This window comes from Trachemys scripta, chromosome 10 (assembly GCF_013100865.1).
Source record: "Trachemys scripta elegans isolate TJP31775 chromosome 10, CAS_Tse_1.0, whole genome shotgun sequence".
In the NCBI taxonomy this organism is placed as follows: domain Eukaryota; kingdom Metazoa; phylum Chordata; order Testudines; family Emydidae; genus Trachemys; species Trachemys scripta.
In genome coordinates, this window is record NC_048307.1 from 69,579,334 (window position 1) to 69,597,343 (window position 18,010).

Here is an 18,010-nt window from a genome sequence, read left to right on the forward strand (position 1 = left end):
CTAGCCCGGTGTCCCCCTCTCTTTGGCGGTCACACACTAGTGCTGACCGCCGCAGAATCAACAAGCCTGGGGCTAGTTTGCGGTTAGCTTGAGTTGTGATCCCATGCTGGACTAGGTGGGCACGTGGATTAGGCTACAGCAGATCAAATATTCTTTGCCCAGAGGGCGAGGACTAAAGCTTTTGGGCTCGTGCATGAAGCAAATCCCCACGCGAACACCCCGCTCCGGTCTCACCTGTACCCCAGATGCAGGATGTGTTTGCTATGAAGAAGCTCCTTGAGGAGGAGTCGGGTCTCCAGAGTCAAACTCTTCGCTGCTGAGTCTCCTACTGCGGCTGCCACCACCTTGCCCGGAGCTTGGGTGGCTAGAAACTCCCGCAGCCTCCTGCTCTCGTCGGCCAGCAGGTGCGTGTCAAAGCGACCAGCGGCCACCACCCGGGCTGTGTCCGCATCAATGATCCGGATGTTGAGGCCTCGGCTGCTCCAGCGCTTCTCGGACTGGTAGGATCCATAGGGGAGCCCGCCCGCGTACAAGGTTTGGTCCAGCAGCGTCCAGGAGCGAGGCTTCCTCCCGTGTAATTCCAGGGTCCCCCCTCTGTCCACTCCCAGGAATTTCTTTCCGTAGTTCTCCACCTCCGGCTCCTCGGTGGCCTTCCCGTACAGCGAGATGGTGGCCCGGGAGTGGTAGGGGCACCGCTGGGAGCCAATGTGCAGCGCCCCGCCATCCTGAATGAGGATGTAGCGGGCCCTTAGGGCGATGAGCTGCTGCTGATCTGCAAACACCAGCGCCCCTGGAAGGGAAGTGGGGAGACTCGCACGTGACGCCAGCGACTCTTGCCCGGCTTTCCTGGGCACATGGCAGCCCGGCTAGCAGGGCGCTAGCCCCCTTCGACCACCGGCCGGCCCGGCGCGGCACACAGGATCGTGGGGGCTGCAAGCGGACGGGACCAGTGCACATCGCCCCCACACGCCAGGACATTGCTCTGACCCTCCCGCCCCCATCCAGACTACGGGAGACCTCGGGTAAGTCTGAGCCGGGGGGCGCCCAGCTCTAGTGTCCAGTGACCCACCCCCTTCCTTGAGGGGATCAGGCCCCTGCGGTTCCCTGGGGGAGCCTGCTCTGTTCCCAGGCTCTGGCCATGCCCGGCTGCAGCTCTCCCCCCAGACCGGGCTCTGAGCGGCTGGCCAGGCTCAGGGGAAGGCGGGCGCCAAGCCCCTGCTGGTTCCTTACCTCCGTCCTGAATGCGCAGCGAGTGGAAAGTCGCGGAGCTCTCCAGCCTCAGGGCCTCCCCCCTGCCGATGACCACCGAGCGGCTGCTGTCGTGCCCGGGACGCCACGGAGTCAGGTGCGGGGCGCGCTCGGGACACGGCCCTGCAACACACAGGCGCACACGCCGGTTCAGTGCAGCCCGCCGCGCTCTGCCCGCAGCCCGGCTCCAAGCCCGGAGGATACGCACCTGTTGCGCTGGAGTTCGCCGCTCCACCCCTCTCGCAGGGGGCTGGGGGCTCCGGTTCCCGAGGGGGGCAGGCCCAGGAGAGGAGAAGGGCCGGGAGGAAAGTCCTTGGGAGGAGGATGCCGTAGCACTGGCGAGACGCCCCCGGAGGCTCCTTGGTCGCTCTGGGACTCGTGCGCCCACGGAGAGCCGCGGTTCCATCCGCTCCTTGCGCTCTGCCCGGCTCGCGGCGGGGCTTTGCCGGCCTGAGCCCGGAGTAGCAGTAGGCACCTGCTGCCCGGGACGGAGGCTCACCCAGGCTGGGATAGCCCCGCACGTGGCGATGGACGCTCCAAGCCCCAGACAGACACACACACAGACACTTCCTTCAAAGCATTTTATTCCCACCGGCCCCCGCTCTCCGGCCCCCCCGGCGGGGCGGGCGCCTCTGCAGCCACCTGTGGAGAAGTAAAGCGGCGCTGGGTACAGGCTCCCCGCCCCGCAGACACGTGGGCTCCGGCGTCCGCAGGGGGCAAAGCTCCGGCGCAGACACAGCAACGTCCCCCAGCAAAACCCAGCCCAGCCACGGCACCGGACACAACCCAGCGACAGACCCGCTCCAGCCGGGCCGAGCCGCCAAAGGAACAACGTGCTCCGAGCCTCTTACCTAGCCCCGGGTGCTACTAAGCCACAGCTGCTAGGCAGGGCTCCCTTCGCTGCTCTAAGGAGCGGGCAGTCCCCCCCTCGGAGACGCGGGGCTCTGCAGCCGGAGCGCTGCCTCGCCGGGACAGGGACAGGGACAGCTGGCGGGCGCTCAGGTGACAGCTGCTCCTGAATGCCCGGGTGCTTCTCCACTCCAGCCGGGCTCCCCCAGCTTCCCTATTTATAGCCCATCTCCCGGCCTCTGGCGCTGCCCCCGCTGTTTACAGCAGCTGAGCCGCTGGCTCCGCCCACCCCGGTGACGCCGTCTCCTCCTGGACCCGCCGTGCGGCTCCCCAGATGCAAGGAGCCGAGCCGAGCTCCCGCCGGCGAGCATCCCGGCCTGGCCTGCCGGGGCCTGGAGGGGGCGCGCGCCGAGCATTCTGCGCGCACGTGGCCGGACCTGTCAGGCGGCGGGAAGGAAATCCCTTAAACGGGGAGTGGGGAAGCGGTGAACATTCCCTGCTAACAGCAGACTGCCCCTTACGGGTTGCAGCTGCCGCCTCTCTGCTACCATCCAGCGAGGTTCAGACCGGCCTGGAGATGAACAGAGGGAACGGCTGGCTTGGACTTCCTCTGTCGCTTGCCAAGTAGAGTCTTCACCTTAAGGGGGGCATGAGCTACCTGGGGCCCCCTATCCGCACCGGCAGGGAGCTAAACTTTTCTGCAGGGAAATTGATAGAGGAGATGAGCAGTAAAAGGAAAGCTGTTGCCAGGCACATAAGCTGGGAAACCCCAGTGCCCCAGGCTAAATGCTTAAGGAGTGAGGTGTGTTCCCCTTGCTACCCTAAACAAAGGTTGTAGGCAAATTAGATGGAAATGGACACCTGCCTAGGACCAGATTTGGATGGCTAAGGATAATTTAGAGAGACAAAGTGGTGAGGTTATCTCTTTTATTGGACCAATTTCTGTTGGCAAGAGAAAAGTTTTGGAGCTTACAGAGAGCTCTTCATTTGTCAGTTAATCTTGCAAAATCAGTCTAATTAAATCAGCCTCACCCTTTTCTCTGGGATGTGTAGCCCTAGGGCAGCTGGGAATGACTTTTTGTTTAAAGAACTCTGACGGGGAGGACTAAGAACAAGAATGCATGAAAATCACAGGAGGTAGGATACCACTGGTCTGAGGCTGAGACACCCATGGAGAGGTCATCTGTCCCACAACAGTCACTGTAATGCTGTAGAAAATACCTTCAGGGGATATTCCAACAAGTCTTGGGCCTGATCCAATGGGCTTTGGATCAGGTCCCTTGCTCTTAAATGATCTGCTCCTGCTCCCATTGATTGCAGAAGTCTTTAAACTGGAGTAAAAGTCCATTTCAGATTCCATTTTTTTTCTGAATCAAAGTTATCAGTATTTCTTATGCTGTTAAATGCAGCATGAAAGACCAGAGATTCTGCCGGGCAACATGTAAATATATTAAAGCACAGATTTGTGGCCACTGAGCTGATTCATTCCCTCATCAAATGCTTCACTAACCATTTAAAAAACCTCCATCCAGAGGAGAGGGACAGCTGGTAGTGAGGAGACAAATCTACCAGCCACAGATGCCACAAAAGAGCCAAGGCTAAAGAGGAGCCCACTGTGCAAAGCCGTAAGTGCTGCTGATCACGAACAATAAGGGAAGGGAGATACATTCATGTGCCATCATCTGGTCTCACTGTTTCAATCTGTTGCCTCTGAACTTTATTCTGGGGCAAGATTTCTTCTGACATAGGGGACAAGGCCAATTAAATTGTTTGGAGATCTCTGGAGTCTGAATTCACCTGTTGTAAATGTGCAGAATTTCAGGTACAAAAGAACTAGAACTTATCTTCCATATGCATTTATCCAAATGTCCGTTGCATCCCCTGACTGTCTTACCTTCAACTAAAATGTTCATTCTAGAGGGAAATAAAGATTAATAGACTTGACAAAAATAAAAATAACAGGTTGAGAAATTATATCCAAGCTGTATGTATTATGCTAATACATCAGTACTGGAACTAAATGTATTAAAAGCTTGGGCTATTACTAAATGAGGCCCCCCAGCCTACACTTGCCTTAGGATCCTATGCAACAGTCATTACTTAGGCCAAATTCTCTCTGATTTCAGTGGGACCTTTGCCAGAGGAAGAACTGCAGGTTCAGCCTTTAATTCTTTATTCATATGCTTGCGGAGATCTCCAGATTCTTACATTATTTAAGTAATTTCCAAAATCTCTCTCTCTCTCTCTCTGTGGTGTTAGTAGCAGCACAGCTATCATGGTTTGATTCTTTTCCTGAGGAAAAGGTTGCCTTGAGGTGAGCAATTTAGAGGCAATTTTCTCCCAGTATTGAAAAGTTCCTAACTAGCATGTGGAAAAAACTGTGGAACAAATTAGACTAGAAACATCTCTATGATTTTCTGAGAATCCACTTCAGGAATATTTAGGAAATATTACTATCCGAGAGCTGACACTGAAGAGGTGAAATGGGGCTGATTTTACCCTTGACAAACCTCATTTTCAGGATTATTTTTCTTTTTCAAATAAACTCCCGATTAAAGTTTACACAATACTCTTCAACTACGCAAGATGTTTTCTCAACACAAGAACATTTCCAATCATGCAAACATTCTCACACCTTCACACAGGAAGACAGAACATCCTGTCTCATCAGCCTTTCCTAGCAAAAGGACCTCATTTTGCTGTTACTCTTACTCTTTTTTTTTAGGCTAATCAGTAGTAATCCATCCTGATAAAAACAAAATGGGTCATGCCACTCTTTCCTAATGGACTACCTGGTATTAGGAAACTTTTAACAATTCAAGCCGCAACATGTTGCAATAAATGTAATATTTTGCATGAAAATTTTAATTGGATTGACTGGGATCTAGTGAGGTCTCATTTAAAGGGAATGACAAAAAATAGCTGATTCATGACAGAGACATTTTGACTAATAGTTTGTTCCCACAATGCCCCTGACTTTCTTCTGGCAGTAGACACAAAATTCACACAGGAACGTAGGGATGGTACTTCCCGTGTAAGCACTTTCCTCCCTGGTAAACTCCCTCTTTGAATGATATCCCGTTTCCTTAATACTGCTCAGAGGGTGGAAGGAAAAGCAGGGTCAGTTTTCACTAAGTAGTTCCCACGGAATAGTTTGAACAAAAGTACCCTACCTAAAGCAGTCGCTGTTTCTACAACACAACCCAGTCTGTCTACTTTAGATAAAAACTGGATGCTCAGGACAGTTTTCAAATGCACACACTACACATACACATTAGCACAAATTATATAAATAGCTTGGGCAACATATGTGTATGTATCTATGCACACACATTACATATATACATATAGACACATACATGTATATATTTACAGAGAGAGAGAGAGAGGATTAGTGTTTTGATCTGTGTTGTTTTGATATTCTTTTTTAATATTTCTTAATTACATAGATATAAAATCAGAAGCTACAAAAAAGCCAATAGACTGGTTTACCAGATAGGGGTGGTAATTGAGATTTGTCCACATCTGGTTTTAAATTCTACCAACAGGGGTCACCCTTGCACATGATTAGCATACTCAGGTTCTAATATCTTTCAGATGATCTCTCAAGGGCCCTTTTCATGAACAATACTGAGTAAGTCTTATTCCAGGATTTGTACTGAATTAACTGCTTGCAAGGATCACTTAAACCAGTATACTTGCTATGACTGCCGGTTTAGGCTGGAATGAGTCAAAGCAGGAATCTGTTTCATAAGAATTCATATATAATGTGACACTTTATCCTGAAAATGGATAACATGAGGCTCCAACTTATACACCACCATTAAAACACAACATATTTTCAATAACTAAATATAAAACTTGCCTCTTCCCATCTGCAAATGCTACTGAGTATTCTGTGCTGATATTTGTTTTCTCAACAAAAGTTATATTATTTGCTTCTCTCTGTAGGCAAATACATTCAGTTTAGTCTTGAGAAAATCAGAATACATTGAAGTATTTCAATTTGTTCTAATGGCTTAAAAACTTTAGTACAGCCACCTCGTCCAGAAATGCTTTGTATAACACACAACAAATTATTGATCATGATTTGTATTAAAGTAGCACTCCAAGACCCCTGTCAGAATTGCAGGGGGGAGGCATTATGCTGGACATTGCACAGCCATAACATTCCCTTTAATGGCTCTTGACTTTCAGAGGTGGTCTTCTAACAGAATGGTACTCAACCTTTCCAGGCAACTGTACCAGTTAACCTGTCAGTCAGTGACCCCTACATTCTGCATCCAGAATCTTTCTAGCATCCCTTATTCTGCAGCCAGCAAATTCTCCTTTCTTCTACCTACCTTAATAGGATCCCTTCCTACTAGATTTTGAACACCTTCATCTCCCACTAAAGTCAATATGGACATTCAGGTGCTCAGCATGTCACAGGAGATGCTTCGCAATGCACTTTGCTGGTTTGGACATTTAATAATGAACACTGGGTTGAGGCTTTTACAGGGCCGCAGTGAGATGCCTATAAACCTCTCCTATTGGATTCTGCATAATCCTGTCTGCTTGTAGCAAACTATCAGCACAGCAGGCCAGATTACAGGAGGCTGGTTTACAGCAGTCCATGCTCCACTGTGGGTTACAGGTCAGACAAGGGAATGAGAAGCAGGCAGCAGTGTCAGAACAGAGGCAGAATGTCAAGGCTTTCATTAAGGGGCTGATCCTATAACCCATGCCATTAATCCCACTGAAGCCACTGAGTAAGCATTGCAGGATCGGGCCTTATGGTGTGGGAGGAAATGGAAAGAGGGGAGGAAGATGGGCAACCAAGTACTAATCAATGGCAAAAGCTGGAAACACCAGTGCTCAGAATCCACCATTCTAACATGTATCCTCAAGCTCATAGGTGAAACTATTAAACATCATTTATCACATGAGGCTGGTAAACATAGAGACAAGCAGAAAATGTTAAGAACACAGGAAACATGCATTCTCCTTAGATACGTACCACTTTGTTTCACTTCAGACTTAAACAACATTCTCCTTGTTTTAAGCATTTGCGTCTTCAGCAATGAGAAGGCTTTGGATTGCTGGGCTTCATCCAATACTCCCATGTCCCTGAGGACCTTGAGCACACGGTATAACAACAGTGGCTTCAGTTTAGATTGCAGCAGCTTGAGAGGGTTGATCTGAATTTTGGGTGGATTGACTTCCTTATCACAGTTATGAAAGCGAAATATACTCCAAGCAAGTTTAGGTCCAAAGGCATCCATAAAAACATATCTGTAAAGCTTAAGGAGCATGTCACAGGATAACTGCTCTTCCTTTGATTTCTGAGTCAGGTTCTGATTTGTTACCAACCTTCTTCTTTCCTCATGACTTACAAGAGCATTACTTCTAAGAAGGCTGGAGAGTTTATATGAGCCAGGAGTCCCTGGGAGAATTTTCTTACTGTGAAATAGTCCTTCATAATCCATATCCCACAAAGAACTGTTGGGATTCAGGCTATTTTCTGAAATAATCATAAATACAGTAAAAACCTATTAGGCATAACCATGGAAGAACATATTTCCTCCTAGCAGATTTATAAAAGTATACATTTAAGAATGCTTCACTATATTACTGAATATATTTTGGCTGACTGCACCAAAAATGTATTTTGGCAGGCTTACTGTATGTTTTAATAGCCAAATGAATAGACTACAATGATGACTCCTGTATTTTAGCTATTGGTGCTTTACTCTGGTCAAAGATTGTAATCTAAGAACCCATTTTGTGTATTTTCTGGTCTAAACTAGTATCTTACTCAAGTGTTTTTATAGTCTATATAAGTGTTATTGTATGTACATTCCAGAACAAGAACTAATGACCATAACAATGCATTCTGTTCTGTATAATGTCTGCAAGCAAATACAGTGGTATCTACTACAGACCCACAATTGGACCACATGCATTGAGTGGCTTTGTGGTAGACTGGCCCTTTTTTTGACTTGAGAGGGGGAAAAGGCTCCTTTCTCTCCCCTTGCTTAGCCTACTCAGCTCTTGGGCCCAGATCTGGGGCCTGATTCAGCTCTCATTCAAGTAAATGGGAATCTTTACACAGACTTGAATGGGAGTTGGATAGGGCCCCTGCTGTGGAGTTCACCCTCGCACTCTAGAATGTTTTCCCAGTGCGTAAGTGGGCAGCATTTTGGCTCCACTATCCTCCACTTGCAAGATGCAAGGGGCCAGCTTCACCTTTTCAAGAGCTGCAATAACTTAGGCTCAGATCCTCAATGGTATTTAGGCGCCCAACTCCCATTGAAATCTGTGGGAGTTTGGTGTCTAAATACCTTTGAGAATCCGTGCACTACTTTCTCCCTGGAGCAATAGAGAGACGGGGGAGGAATCGTGACTCCCTGAAACTTTCCAGGTTTGCTCCTGAGGTAGAGCAAGTTACACACCACCCTGTACTCATGTAAATGGAAAGCCTCCCATTAATTTCAATGGGCTTTGGATCAAAACTCCTGGGACACTATCTAAATAGGTTGCATTTTGCAGCCATGATATCACACTTTGTCAATTTAAAATATTTCTGGTTTGGAGTTTTTCCAGTGAAAACCCAAAAAGTGTTGGTAGAAAATGTTAGTCATTTTTCCCCATGGAAAACTCAAAACATTTCCTAACTATATGTACTAATAAAAAGCAATATTTTGTTTTAAACAATACATATATCTGCTAACCTGTCATGTGTTCTAAGCATCTGAGTTAAAGATAAAGTATTTAAGACTGTGATTTTATCTTTATATTATAATTACCAGCAATCATCTGAAAGATAAACTAAAGATCCTATTAGGGGCCTGCTTGTAAATCAAAAAGGGAAGAAGCACCAATAGGGTTTGCTGTCTCCACTCAAGAGAGATCCAGGACTGGAAGTGGAGGGGAAGAGGTGCATTAGAACATAAGAACGGCCATACTGGGTCAGACCAAAGGTCCATCCAGCCCAGTATCCTGTCTGCCAACAGTGGCCAATGCCAGGTGCCCCAGAGGCAGCGGCAGCTCCAGGCACCAGCGCTCTGGTGCGACAAGCCGCGGGGGGTGCCCTACTGGTCCCTGTGAGGATGGCAGGCAGGCTGCCTTCGGCGGCTTGCCTGTGGGAGGTCCGCCAGTCCCGTGGATTCGGCGGCAATTCGGCGGCAGGTACACCAAAGCCGCGGGACTGGCGGACCTCCCGCAGGCATGCCGCTGAATCCGCGGGACCAGGGACCTCCCGCAGGCATGCCACCAAAGGAAGCCTGCCTGCCGTGCTTGGGGCGGCAAAAAAGCTAGAGCCACCCCTGCCCAGAGGGAGTGAACCTAACAAGTAATGATCAAGTGATCTCCTCCTGCCATCCATCTCCATCCTCTGACAAACAGAGGCTAGGGACACCATTCCTTACCCATCCTGGCTAATAGCCATTAATGGACTTAACCTCCATGAATTTATCTAGTTCTCTTGTAAACCCTGTTATAGTCCTAGCCTTCACAACCTCCTCAGGCAAGGAGTTCCACGGGTTGACTGTGCGCTGTGTGAAGAAGACCTTCCTTTTATTTGTTTTAAACCTGCTGCTCATTAATTTAATTTGATGGCCCCTAGTTCTTATATTATGGGAACAAGTAAATAACTTTTCCTTATTCACTTTCTCCACGCCACTCATGATTTTATTGAGGGGCAGAGCTGTGTAATGGAAACTTGTACATGGCCTACATGTACATGCTTGAACTCAGCTAGTGCTCACTTTGGGGCAGGGGAGAGGGAGAAATGCAACTCCGATTATGGAGAGAATAAAGGAGATAAATGTAAGTCATTACCAGCAAGAGAATCATCAAATAATCCCGGCTCTTTGAGCTCTGGTCAAGTGAAAAATTCTCTAAGTTATATGTATTGGTCCTTCTCCCAGGGGCTAAAGTACTATGTGTTAAGGATGATGCTGATTTTGGACACTCAGTGGCTCCGGATTGAGGAAAAAATGTGGATCTGGGGAAGTCCAGAAGAATTTCCAAACAGTATGGAAGATGGGCGTGTGTACTCAACATGCTGTGGCAAAACGGACAGAACTCTGGGGTCTATTGTTTGAAATGCCCAAGGACTGCTGGTTCAGCACTCTTGCAGGCCTCCGCTTTCTGCTTGTAAGCCAGATAGAGAAAGCCGCTTTGCTGCTAGCGCGGCCCATTGGAAAGCTCTGCCCTGTCCACTGCATTTGTAATTTGAGCTGCAAACGACTGGTCCTCATGTCATTCTAGCCGACCTCACGCGTCAGCTGCACCCTCAAATGCTACATTAACCAACCCACTGCGGAGCGCTTGCGGGAGACACAGACAATGTTTTACTAACTGTTTAAACTTGTCGCCTGAGAACCTGGGCAACGAGACAGGAGCAGCAGCAGGTTGGCAAGTACCAGGGCACGGGGGCTGGCTGCAGAGAGACGCACGTCGCTGATTTTCTTCTTCGCGCGACGCTCAGCGGGCTGCAGCCCCTCGGCTCTGCTCTCTGCCTGCAGGGAAGGTGACCTTGAAGCCATGGCAGCAGGCGAGCAGGCAGTTCTGCTAATGGGAGGCGCTGCTGCATAAAGGGACTTGGAGGCGGGGGACAGAGGCGTGGGATGTTCAACCTGCAAGGAAGGCAGATGGAGAGACGGTCTCCCTCCGTTCGCTCTCTCCCGCCCGCGCCTGAGTCCCGCAGCACGCCGCTTTCCTCCCCGGCAGCCCCGCTCTCCGCTGCCTGGATCCCGCGCAGCCCAAGCCCGGGCGGTGTTTGCGAGCGAGCGCCGAGCGGGGGAACCCGAGAGCTCCGACGCCCGCCAACGCACCAGCCCGCCCGCAACCCACCAGCCTTCCGGGACTCCCCGAGCCCCGGCCTTTGGGTGACTGAGCCTCGCTCGCCTCCGCCGCCCAGCCGGGCACTCCGCTCTGCGGAGCAAGGCCCAGGCGCCAAGCCCCCGGGTCGTTGAGCGCGGCGCAGGGCGCCTGGCTGGGGCGCGCACAATGCCCCCTGCGGTCCGCTTGGCACCTCCAAGCCACGTCTCAGCCCCAGCCGCGCTTAGCTCGGCTCTCCGTGCGGGAAGCGCCAGGGCCCTTTCCCGGCGGCTGTGCGCCCTGCTGGGGGCGGCTAGGGGGGCTGCGGAAGGCAGCGGCCCGGTTTCTTGCCGCGGCGGCCCAGAGGAGGGCTGGGAGCGCACGGAGCCGGGGCGAGCTCCATGCTTGCCGGGTTCCCCCAGCCGCCTGTTCCTCCTCCGCTCTGCAGCGGCGTCACCGCTTCTTACCTGGCAGCCCGGCTCCCGGGGACTCCCTTCCACCCCCAGCCGCCTTCCCTGCGAACGCGTCCAGAGCGCACGGGGCACAGCAGCCAATGCAAACCCCTCGCTCCCCGCCGAAAGCCACCCACCAGCCGGGTCCCCTACTGTGTCCCACGCCGGCTCCAGCAGCCGGCCTGCCCTCATGCAACCTGCCGGGGAGGGGAGCAATTTGTGGGGCTACACCGGCGCGGAGTGGCTGAAGCCAGGCGCAGAGAGGATGCACCACCAGGCACTTCAGGCCGGCCCTGGAGGTCCTATTCCCATCCCCCAAAAAGTCTTCGGGAACGTGGAGTTGCCAGGCAGCAGTATAGGACCTCCCCCAGCTCCGGGCTAGGTAGATCGAGAGCAAAGGTACCTCGAGCTGTTATTTTCTAAGCTCCGGCTGTTAGGAAAAGAGGCAGCAAGAAGCAGCAGAGGGAAGTTTCTCCTCAATTTGCCTTCAGGTGAAATCCAAAATGAAGGAGTGAGTTAGGTTCTCACTCACTGAGACTGGCCAGTCTACCACAACACAGCTGGCTTGTAAAGAGACACCTCCACAGTCCAGTTTGAGGAATAGAAAGAGGGTTGATGCAATTGTTTTCAAAGGCAATTCTTCTTAAATATACAGGTAAACATTTCAATAGGCTTGTACTGAGTAACAGCAGAATTTAGGCCAACCTTGCTATTCTTCTTGATTTGATGAATCCAGATTATTTTAGTCTAGAAAACATTCTAGAAAGTTTTGAGCCAGTTACTCCTCCCCCACTAAATAATTATAGGCCTACTGAAATCTAGGAGACAAACATTTTTACACACAGAAAATACAGTAGAGAACATTTAAAATTCAAGTGATAAACATCTCCAAAGATTAGTGGGTGATTGAATGTTGCAGATCCAGAGCACTAATCTGAAAACAGAGTTTGGTGCTTATTTGGAGGGCTAACGAGTCAGCACCCCATGTAGGATTGCCCCAATTTAGGGAAAGGGCCTGGACACATTCCAGCAGAAAGTAACAATGACAAAGGATCTCCCTAAGAGTAGAAGCTAAGTCTAATTAGCCTATATCACTACACAGTAGGTAATTAACTACACAGCGGCGGGGGCATAACAATTTTCGGACTCTTCCCTATATATGTTAAGTGATCGGGTACCAAAATTAGAACCAGAATGAATATATTAGACATGTAAACAGTGTGTATCAGATTCCCAAATTACCAGCTGTAACTGAGAAGTCAAGAAAAAAAAAGTATTTAGATGTACAGCTGTGCTCCATCCCATCTTTCTACCCCAAAATTCTACTACATAATCAAAGCTATCACGGCTGTCCCATTTGAAAAATAAATGGAAGCAACATACACACCTAAGAAAAATATGTTAGGAAACATTACATCCTAAAAGACCAACTAAGTACTCTAACAAACAGCATATAGTCAGCAATTAAATTTTCAGAGACATCTTGATAGCGCTAACACATGCTTACACTTTGGTAAGGGCGTATCTAAATTTAAGAACAAAATTATATTACAAATTTGAGTTGGTGGGAGGGTGTTTTTTGTTTTGTTTTTTTTTGTCAGCTGGAGTTTAGCAAAAGTCCCATTGATTATATTTTTTGCAAACCCAGCGCATTTTAAATAACAGTTCAAAGCCCCTCCCCCATAGTGTCACTCCATTACTTCTCCTGATGCAAAAGGTCCTAGGCTCATGCTATTCTCTTTCAATAAAGGGTGTCCTGGATTTGCTCTTGTATAAGCTGTTCCATGAGTCAGTCATGGATTTTTAATTAAAATTTAGTTCTGACATCCCATAAATCAATTTTTTAAACAGGTGGGAGATTTTTAAACGTATCAGTTAGAAATATTCAAATACCCAAAGTCAGGGAATGATAATTACAACATTACTGGGATGAAGCAAGAGTTCAATATATATTATATATGCTTTTTCACTGAAGAGTTTGATGGCATCACACAACTCACAGAATTGATTCAAGCATGCTTGGATAGGAACATTGTTGAATGCACTGAAAATTCTTTGAGGGTAAATTTATTGAATTGAAGGGAGAAGGCAACATCCTAGAGGGTCATTGCAGGGATCATTATTTAATGTTTTCATTGATGACAGGGAAAGTTTAAAACATGTTAATGAAATTCAGATTATATGGAATTGGAAGGAATTACTGACATTGACCAGAACAGAGAAATATCAAGCAACCTATACATATTAAAAATTGGCAGAAAGTTTGGGTAAATGGAAAAAATCGGAAGGAAGTTTAGTGTTAGAGAAAGATCTGGAAAACAGTTGAGCTGAAAGAAATCTAGCGGTGAGGATACCCAGGACATGTTTGCAATGCAATAGCAAATATCAGTGAAAAATCCTATTGCAAGATTGGGCTGAATAGGTAGACATCATTTCAAGAAGCAGCAAAGAGACGATAGTTCCAACCCTATATGGGGCTGATGTGACCATATCTGGAGAACTATATTCAGCTATGGGCACCTCATTACTAGAAGCATATTGACAAATTTGAGCAAATTCAAAGAGTATCAAGTGATTGAGGAAGCTAGGGGAAGTGATTTATAAACCAAAGATTAAAAGAGCTAAGTGGAACATGTCTAAGCAATATTTAAAAGTGACTGCATTATGCAGGGGAGGGGAAGAGAGACTCTGGCTTAAATTTTCAGAAGTGACAAAGCTGTAAGCATTTCCTGAAAAAACAAGCCTCTAAATTGTCTCAAGTTGGACACTCAGAACTGGAGAAACTGAAAGTCCCAAGTCACTTTTGAATGCATAGGCCTATATCTGCAAATAGAGAGAATGCACAGCAGAGGCCCCACTCTTTCACCACATGGTCTGAACAACTCCCACAGATGTTGTTAATAGGAGTTGCTGTCCCCGGAGTTGGAAAAGAATTGCTTGGGCTGTTTAAAATCTGACTGGACAAGGTCTATTGCAAAGAACCAGCCTGGATCGACAAGAGAGTGACTGGATGACCTAACTGACCTTTTCTATCTTTAATTTCTAGGATTCAGGGATAGAAATGAACATTTCAATTTTACTTTAATTACTGGGGCACTACAGCTCTAAATCAATCTCAGAGACAGCATGCACACCTGCTGTGCTCACATTATTAGTTAATCGCATTCTTGTCACAAGATCTCACGATGAACATATTCAAACATTGCTCCTAGCCATGATTTTCAACATTTAAACAGCAAGTCAAGAATCCTTACCCAATAACACCAGTTTACATTCCATTTACATACAAAATTGAGCAGAATGGCAGGTTTGCTCTTTCGGATTATTTTGTGCCTTTTTGTAAACATTTAACATTAAAATGCAAGGTTAGGCTATCAGATTATTTGGTATTTTCTCCCCCTTCCAAAATATAATTTTTCCATACCTCATGTTTGCTGCCTTTGTATGAAAACTATAGTACAAATGAGATTCACAATTCAATATGCTCTAATCCATGCATCCTTTATTCCATTACAACCACTGAGTTGCATTCTAGCAACAGTACACAAACTGCAATCAACCGCAATCAATTTTTACAACAATCTGAGGCTTACAGTACATTTAAGGCCTTTAAATTTGGAAAAAATTAGACCTATAGTAGTAGTGTAACAATTGTAAGTGTTTTGCATTTCTGATGCATATTCTGTGCGATTCCAGTGTCAAAGCATCAAATTACTTCTAAACTAAAAAGATTAGTTCAATGAAAATTTAGTTACATAAATTCATCAAAACATAAAATGTTAATTTTTTGTCCTGGAAATCTTATAAAATTTTTAATAGCAAAATAATATAGGGATAAAAACATATTTTAACAAAATGTATTCAATCATGTACAAACCAGAATTTTGCAGTTTATTGTAATTAGACTTAAATTAAAACTACCAATTAAGAATCTATGCACAATGTAAATTCAAATATGTACAGTACTTTTAAAAAGTCTACAGGAATGCTTTACAGAAGGAAATGTTATGGCTCTTATTCAGACCATCTGAATATTAAAAGGAGTTTTCTATTTATGAATTTATACATTTATTTTTATTAAACAAAAACAATTTAGTCAATTTTTCCTTAAGAATATTCCCGTTATATTTATACAGAAAATGGCTGAGAGGTTGCTACAGAATTTAGCCCCATGTATTAGTTAATTTTTTTTTTCTCCAGGAAAGAGTAGGACATCTTAAATAATTTACTTGGGAAGATCAGTAAGTTAAATAAAGATCACTAAGAGGAAAGACCTCATCACAATAAGTTGCCAGTTACAATACCACAGCTAGAAATTTACAAAGAAAGTACTCTCTTAGATCGAACCCATGAATCAATTGTTAAGAACAAGCTGTAGTTCATAACAGTTGTGTTCCATATACTGAGAACATTGAAAAAAAGTCTCCTAGGACAGAATTATAAATGATCAGAAGATAGAGAAAACTGACTTTTGAATATTAATACAGCACTAGATAAAAAGTGTCCCCATATTCAGCTAGTATTCCCATGTCCTCCAGGGTAATGAAACTAAAAATCATTTGAGTTACAGTAGTTGACCATAGTGTGTGCATTAGTAGAATAATTTTCAGATATAAAAGACAAGTTTCATCAGATGTTGATTAGAACACCCTAAAGACAGGTATTTCTTCATAGTATAAAGCTATTACAGCTATCCAGTTAAAGCATGTGCAAAAACAGGTAATTTCTTCCATTCACAGTAACTGAGGTAAAATCAAGTAGGCTTCTTCAGGAGTTGGGGAGTTCATGAGATATGAACTGTTTTAGTCTTTCTAGATATTGTGCATAAAGCTCTATGTCATTATGCCCAGCCCCTTCCACCCAGAGGGGCTCCACTGCGCGAGGACATCGCTCATACATTGCCAGGCCATGGGAGAAATCTATTACCTCATCTTCAGTACCATGAATTACCAACACAGGAGAGGTTACTTTAGATATCTTGTCAATGCTGGGGGGATGGAAAAGAAAGAGAAGTTACTCAGGCTTTTAGTTTTTACATTTGTAATACCAAAGAAAACAAAGTTGAATTAATCACTAAACACAATTAAGGAATATTGAATTTTTTTTAAATGGATGCCCCCACTTGATGCCCCACTGACTTATCCACAAAACAGGCACAGATAACTGTCAGTGCAAGCTGCCCTTTTATCGCCATCTTGCTACCAATCTCTTCAATGGCAAGAAGTCTGTCCACTCTCCTGCCTGGTCAAATCTTTGGCTTATTAGTGACTATCATACCAGCTAGCATGTGGACATCTGTCTAACTCAGAACCAACTTGAACCCACCAATGCATTCCCACAGAGGATGAAACTTAAGTCACCATGTCTGAATTTGAGCTAGTGACCAATGTAGCCTACTACTAACCTAGAGACATTCAGCTCCCTAATTCATTATGGCCCTTTGATTGAAAAATCATTTAGAAAGCATCCTTATCTATGTTTTTGACCCCAGAGATTAATACAGATTATTTTAAAGGATTAATTCATTTTAAGATTAATTTTAAAATATAATTTTCTCTATTTACATTGGCTATTTTCATTTTGCATTTCAGCTCGCACCATGAAAAGAAGAATAAGGTTATGCTACAATTATACTACATTTTTAGTCAGTCATTTTCACTTCCAGATTCTCATATGCACTAGCACAATACTGCAATGTTAGGATTGAAAACATTAAAAGGACATATTTAACTGCAAACCAACCATAAAAAAATCTCACACAGGATTTGTTTCATGGATTTCTTGGGTTTTGAAAAGGCTTCTTTTTCACAACATAAATTTGGGGAAATTTTGACCTTAAAGTAAACATTCAGCTTAGATGCAAGCTTCCTTTAGCAGTATAATATTTCTATTGGACTTCTCGTTTTTGGGAGAGCAGGGTGGGAGGAAAGGAGAATGATTAAGCTACTACAGTATCTATAGTTCTCACCACTCTATTTTCTAAGTTCCAATATATCATATTTAGACAACAATTTACATATAGAATTATTTGTTGCTTCCCTGTCAAGTACTAGAATGAACTAAATATACTATACTTTTCATAATAGGTAAATACATCTCAATCTAAAAATATTTGATGGGTGTGGACACCAAGGAAAGAAAGGAACTACTGAGGGTGGTACAAGGGGATAGAACTAGAAATAAGGAGATGAAATTAGGAAAAGGAAGAGTTGGCTTGCTTGTTAGCAAGTTTTCTTAACAGTGATATCTATTACACTGTGGAAGACTTCCCCAAGTGGTGAGAACTCCATCGCTCTGGACATCTGAAATAAGACATCAGAAGATCTATTGTAGTGAACAATCTTGAACTGACACAATAACTAGAGTAGACAACTTTTCCCCACCTCTAATTTCCATGATTTGTTAAAAAAAGGTTGAACAATAATTAAAGGGAGTCAGGATTTTGCTACTCCCAAAGGAAGAGAAGGAAGTGAAACATCTAGATGTGAAAGTGACTACACAAAAGTGAAGCTGTATCTATCCCAGGAGTTGGCAACGTTCGGCACACGGCTCGCCAGGGTAAGCACCCTGGCGGGCCGGGCCAGTTTTATTTACCTGCTAATGCGGCAGGTTCGGCCGATTGCGGCCCCCACTGGCTAGCATATCGCTTACCCTGG

The 18,010-nt window shown here is 45.8% G+C and overlaps 3 protein-coding genes across 11 annotated transcripts in view; all 3 read right to left on the reverse strand.

Moving 5' to 3' along the window:
- Nucleotides 1-2,227, reverse strand: part of CEMIP (cell migration inducing hyaluronidase 1) — a 144,782-nt gene extending 142,555 nt beyond the window's left edge. For all 5 annotated transcript variants that reach the window (XM_034784480.1, XM_034784479.1, XM_034784481.1 and 2 more), the window contains exon 1: nucleotides 2,100-2,227. The gene's annotated coding sequence lies outside the window, so the exon portion shown is untranslated. The remainder of the gene's footprint in view (nucleotides 1-2,099) is intronic.
- The window catches only part of LOC117884240 (cell surface hyaluronidase-like), a 74,504-nt gene extending 62,823 nt beyond the window's left edge, over nucleotides 1-11,681 (reverse strand). For 2 of the 5 annotated variants that reach the window (XM_034784472.1, XM_034784473.1), the window contains exons 1-6: nucleotides 11,589-11,677; nucleotides 11,370-11,558; nucleotides 10,442-10,718; nucleotides 7,097-7,600; nucleotides 1,231-1,371; nucleotides 235-790 (exon numbers count right to left, since the gene is read on the reverse strand). In XM_034784472.1, coding sequence (XP_034640363.1) covers nucleotides 235-790; nucleotides 1,231-1,371; nucleotides 7,097-7,600; nucleotides 10,442-10,718; nucleotides 11,370-11,546 — 1,655 coding nt within the window. In that variant the 5' untranslated portion in view covers nucleotides 11,547-11,558; nucleotides 11,589-11,677. Of the gene's footprint in view, nucleotides 1-234; nucleotides 791-1,230; nucleotides 1,891-2,099; nucleotides 2,212-7,096; nucleotides 7,601-10,441; nucleotides 10,719-11,369; nucleotides 11,559-11,588 lie in introns of those variants that run through there. The other 3 variants (XM_034784471.1, XM_034784474.1, XM_034784475.1) reach the window with 3 other exon arrangements.
- Nucleotides 11,682-14,836: 3,155 nt separating this feature from the next.
- ABHD17C (abhydrolase domain containing 17C, depalmitoylase) overlaps nucleotides 14,837-18,010 on the reverse strand; it is a 58,119-nt gene continuing 54,945 nt past the window's right edge. The window contains exon 3 of the mRNA XM_034784482.1: nucleotides 14,837-16,341. Coding sequence (XP_034640373.1) covers nucleotides 16,122-16,341 — 220 coding nt within the window. The 3' untranslated portion in view covers nucleotides 14,837-16,121. The remainder of the gene's footprint in view (nucleotides 16,342-18,010) is intronic.